General features: G+C 37.0%; 1 protein-coding gene across 1 annotated transcript in view; it reads left to right on the forward strand.

Moving 5' to 3' along the window:
- Positions 1-5,856, forward strand: part of Aqr (aquarius intron-binding spliceosomal factor) — a 124,484-nt gene that overhangs the window by 115,321 nt on the left and 3,307 nt on the right. Inside the window, exons 27-28 of the mRNA XM_004643139.2 lie at positions 1,647-1,821; positions 4,347-4,460. Coding sequence (XP_004643196.1) covers positions 1,647-1,821; positions 4,347-4,460 — 289 coding nt within the window. The remainder of the gene's footprint in view (positions 1-1,646; positions 1,822-4,346; positions 4,461-5,856) is intronic.

A 5,856-nucleotide genomic window follows, 5' to 3' on the forward strand; every position in this document is an offset into this window, starting at 1 on the left:
TTTTTTTTTTTTTTTTTGGCGGAACCAGGGATTGAACTCAGGCCCTTGCACTTGCCAGGGAAGCGCTTATTCCACTGAGCCATCTCCCCGGCCCCCCAGGCAGTGATTTTTTTTATCATTTTATTTTTGTATAAATCTTCATCTCATATGACTTACTAGCTGTATGGAGAGTTCATTGTATTATTTGGTGGTATAAAAAGAAAATACTACAAGCTTTTAATGTCATTAAGTCAAGATCTATTTCAAGCTTAATTCACTGATCAAATTCCATTAGAATGATAACTTGTATGCAAGGGTAAGTGAAAAATACTAATTTTTAAAATTCTCTCAAGGTTATAACTTTATAAAAAATTATGAAATAGTTCATTTTTGCCTATTTATTGGAAGTGTCAAGCATTATAAAGTTCTGACTCAAAAAGTAGCTCCTTTTCCTTGATGACATAACTCATGTCTGAATTGGCCATCATTACGGCCTAGTAATGTAATTTAAATTTCTGAAAAGCTTACATTATGCATACATGAATACTGTTCCCTCCTCCTTTTTCTTATTCTACAGTACTGTACCTTTTCCTTTGATTTTATGCTATTTTTTCTTTCATTTTTCTGAAAACTTTTTAAGAAAAAGAAACTGATAATAAAATGCTTATAAATGAAGAGTTTAGAAGGAACCAGGTTTCAAGGTTGTCTTGCATATCAAAATTTTCTAAGTAAAAATACCTTATCTCAATTCATCTTTGTCTTTGTCAAAATTTCCTTTTGAAAATCTGGGGGTGATAGTGGTGGTGATGTTAGAACACAGGGGGGATGTGTTGGTATAACTGTGGCTTACTGTTCTTATCAGTTGCCCTGGTAGCTTAGTTTTAAGTATCTTAGATAGAGTCTTATCAAATTTTTTATAGAATGTGTTAGATTGTAAACCTAATCTTTCATGTCCTCCTTTTTATAAGTAGGAAAGTATTTGTCTTTAAGTGGACCGAGGAAGCCTATTTTAAGGATAGCTTTATCGAAATATAATTTTCTTATCGTACAATTTGCCTAGTTAAGTGTGTAATTCAGTGATTTTGGATATTCCCAGTATTATCCAACTGTCACATCAGTGTTAGAACATTTTCACTGCCCCAGCAAGAAACCCATGTGTAGCAAGCGGGCCCCAGTTCTTGGCATCTACTGTTATATTTTTTGATTTGCTAGCTTTGCCTGTTCTGGATGCTTAATATAAACAGGGTCAGGCAATATGGGCAAAGTTTGTTTTATTTTGTTTTTATTGGCTTTTTTCACTTACCTCAGTGTGATCAAGGTTCATTGATAAGGTATATCAATAGTGCAAACTTTTTTATTGTTCAGTAATATTGTATCATGAATCACATTTTATGTATTTAACAGTTGATACATACTGGTTTTCCCCACTTTGTGACTATTACTAATGCTGCCATGAATGTTCCAGTTTCGATGTGAACATTTGTTTGCCTTTTTTTTCTGGGTAGTTTATGTTCATTAGTGTTTTCATTTAACAGAAAAGTCCATATCCATCTGTTACAGTGTCCTACCTGACTTACATATTGTAATTAACCTAACATTCATGAAAAAATAAGTCACATACATGCTATTACTCTTGAAGTGTGTTAATTATTTTGCTTTTTCCAAAGGGATGTTCGTCGCTTAGTGGTGGCCATGTCTAGAGCTAGACTTGGACTCTATATCTTCGCTAGAGTGTCCCTCTTCCAAAACTGTTTTGAATTGACTCCAGCTTTCAGCCAACTCACGGCTCGTCCACTTCATTTGCATATAATTCCAGCAGAACCTTTCCCAACCACTAGAAAGGTAGGACAGAGTTCTTTGTGGTATCCAGTAGCATTCTCAGAGGGGGACATTTGGATTCTCTTGTAGGTAACACATTAGCTAATGATACTGTCACTGGTGTAGAATCTCTTTTACACAAGGAACTCAATTAGATTTTTCTACATAAAAAATATAATTGGCTAACAATTATTAAGTACTTGCCATGTATCAGACAACTAGTTCTTTACATACATTATTTCATTTCATCTCAGCAAAAACTGTATGTTAAGTTTTCATATTAGTCCTATTGTATATATCAGTAAACTGAAGAGAAATGAAGTAGCTCTGGCTGTGCATCAGTAGGTAGCAGAGGTTCAAAGAATTGAAAACCCAGGCAGCCTGAGGTTCACTTTCCTAATCACTGTGTCATTCTTCTCTTCACCTTTGTGAGGAGAACTTAGCTATTTACCTGTAAGAAGCTCACATTCTGGGGAAACGGGTAAGGGGAGAACATACAAGCTCAGAGGTGGCCATGCAGCTGCCTGCTTCCTCGTCCTTGTCTCCCCACCTACCAGTCTTTTTCTTTCCTAATTTATCCTTATGTTCCTTTTTTGCACAAAGAGGCAGATATTATTTTGTTACAGGTTTTTTGTTTTGTTTTTGTTTTTGTATTTAGTACATGGTCTACAGGGCCTCACTACACAGATTGGACTCAGTGATCCTCCTGTTTACATCCTCCCAAGTGCTAGGATTACAGGTGTGTGCCACCACGCCCAGTCTCATTCACTGCTTCAGCGTGCCTGGGGTTGGGACTGGCATGGCATGTGGTACTGGAGATCGAACCCTAGTTCCTGTGCTTGCCTATGTATGCTTAGTCTGCTCAGCTATCTCACTGGCCCTACAGTTTTCTTTCTTTTATGAAGGTTAAGAAATTCCATTAAAATTTTTTAACTAAGAACTTAAGGGAAAATTTTACTTCTTACACCCCTTAAAACATAAGATAAATTCTCTGTGTTTGTTTGTTTTAGAATAATGGTAAATACTTTTTTTTACTGCATTTTTTGTTTTCATTTTAGGAAGCCCTGTTCTGACAAATAGGAAAGGGTGGAGAAATAAGAGGAGGGGTCAGCTCTGCACTTTTGTACACCATCTTATAGCTCTGCAGTCCTTAACATTCTGTAAACTGGTTATTAAGTAATTGGTTACTTGTAAAATCTTTTGTCTTACCATATATTTTTCTTTACCTTTGTTGTTTTCAGAATTGATCTGTACAGTAAGAAGAGGTTTTATTAATGACTTTAAGTAGGAAAGCTGTTTATCTGTATTGTAAAAAAGTAATACACATTTTGTGTTTCCTTCATTTACTTTACCATCTTACACCATGAGAGCAGATTTTTCATGTTAACAGAAACTGCTCCACAAGATCTTAGTTATCAGACCTGTTAAGTTTAGGGAGGCCAGAGCCCAGGGATCTGCAATTAGATTTTTTCCCAGATGATTCTGGTTAACACTGACGTTAAAAAGGAATGCCTGTCAGACTCAAACACCTGATTAGGCAAAGCACAGCTGGGGTTAGATCCCTGGGGGCCCCACCCCTGAGATGTGATGAGGTGGCGATTGAGACTGGGCGTGGTGGCACGCACCTGTAATCCTAGCACTTGGGAGGCTGAAAACGAGGATCACTATGAGTCCAGTCTATGTAGTGAGACCCTATAGATCCTGTAGACCCTGTCCTAAATACTGAAAAAACAAAAGGAACTCCCAGCATGGGAATCCAAACCTTTTCCCAGCACGCAGGCTGGGGCAGGAAGAATGCCAGTTTGAGGCCAACCTATACTACATAGTGACACCTTGACTGCAAAAAAATGCTTTTTAAATATTTATCAATAGTGTACATGTTGAATAATAATAATACATGTTAGCTTCTGACATGTTAGAGCCACAAATAGGAAGTCTTTTTTTTCTGCATTATCTTGTGTGCTGTCTTTGAAATACACCCAACATTAGAAACTGCTACTTTAGGCCATCTTGATGTTTTTTCTCTGTTCAAATGACTTGGTGTTAGTAATAAACTAAGGTCCACTTTTCACTTACCAATCCAAAATTGTTATAAAACTAGTATACAGAGACTGGTACCTCTCCTAGTCTGTAATGTTTCTTAATTTAAATGGAGCTTGTAGGGCTGGAGAGATGGCTCAGTAGTCTAAAGCACCTACTTGAAACAAGCTTGGCAAAACACAGGGACCCCGGTTCAATCCTCCAGCACCACATGCCAGCCAGCCCCGCCCCCTGGTGGGCTGAGCTGGCCACACACACAAACACAATAAATAGATGTAATAAATAAAAATAAATAAATATTTAAAAATAAATAAATAAATAAATGGAGCTTGTACTCTTCATAAAACACTAAATCCTCACACTTGGATCTTATGTATGTCCTCGTACTATTCTTACACCCTCAAATGTTAGTGTTGCTTACATTTAAGAAAAGAGAAACAGACTTCCATGTTGGTTTCTAGCATTTTTCAGTGGATATGGATATGTAACTGTAGTTTGCCTTCTTCTAGAATGGTGAAAGACCATCTCAAGAAGTACAGATAGTGAAGAACATGCCCCAGATGGCGAACTATGTGTATAACATGTACCTGCATTTCATACGGACCACACATCACTATCACCAGGTGAGTTTCTGCAAAATGAACTCTTCATTTTTCTTGGAGAAATAATCTTCTCTTTCACACAGTGAATCTTGAAACTGCGGAACCAATTAAGGTAGCTCATTGTTACTCATGTAGTGTTCATGTTTTCAGAACATCTTTATATAAATAACAGTTTGGCATGTAACAGTTTGGCACCTGTGTTTCACGCGTACAATTCGGTATGTTCTGATAAATATACACACCTACAGAGCCGCCACGGCCAAGATAATGAGCAGATCCATTATTATCGGAAGTTTCCATGTGCTACTTTATCGTCTCTCCTTTCATTTGTCTCAACATTTTCTGGGCCACCAAGTATCTGCTTTCTGGCTCTAGAGATGAATCTCCATTTTCTAGACATGCATGTCAGACAGAACTGGTTACTACAGCTCATTATTAGTGTCTAACAGCTAACTCATGCTGTGTGTACCAGTAGTCCATCGCTTTGTTTTGCTGAGCAGTCATCTTTCTCTGAGTAGGTTGGCCCATGGTTTGCCCACTCACTTGTTCGTAGATAGCTATGTTGTTTCCATTTGATGCTGTTAGAAATAGAGTGACTGTGAGCATTCTCCGCAAGGCAGTGCACTTTCTGTTGGGAACGCACTTATGAGTAGAATGGTTAGATGATATGTTAAGTATATGTTTCACTCTGTCAGAAACTACTAACCTGTTTTTTTAAAGTGGCTCTCCCACTTTGTGCTCTTTCTAACACAGAGGCTTTAGTTGCTGCATATCTCCACACATGTGGTATTTCTTTTGTATTGTAGCAATTCTGTTGTGTGGTGATCTAGTATGTTTGTATTTATTTTTATTTTATTTTATTTATTTTTGATACAGGGTCTTGCTGTGCAGTTCAGACTCATGGTGATCCTCCTGTCTTAGCCTCCCCAGTGCTGGGATTACAGGGTTGCACCACCACACAGGGTTCTGGGGCCAGCATGACATGTGGTTCTGGGGATCGAACTCAGGACCTTGCTCTTGCCAGGCAGGCACTTATGCTGCTGGGCTATCTTCCTAGTCCAATTTTTTTTTTTATACCTACCTAATTTGAACATCTTTTCATGTGGTTACTTGCCATCTATATATCTTTTTTTTTTTTTTTTTAAAGATATGTCTGCTTGGCTTTCTAGTTCATTTTTTATTGGGTTGTATGTTTTATTGTCATTGAGGTGAGATTTTCATGTATTATAGTTAAAATACTTTATCAGGTATATATTTTACAGATATTTCCTCCTAGTCCATCACTTGATGTCTTTCAGTTTTATTATTTATTTATTTTTTTCTAATTTAACTTTATTTTGTTTCATTTTAAATGTCTTTCAAATAGCAGTTTTGATTTTTTAAAAATTTTATTTATTTGTGTGTGTGTGTGTGTGTG

Source organism: Octodon degus, unplaced genomic scaffold (assembly GCF_000260255.1).
Source record: "Octodon degus isolate 3935 unplaced genomic scaffold, OctDeg1.0 scaffold00166, whole genome shotgun sequence".
Classification (NCBI taxonomy): domain Eukaryota; kingdom Metazoa; phylum Chordata; class Mammalia; order Rodentia; family Octodontidae; genus Octodon; species Octodon degus.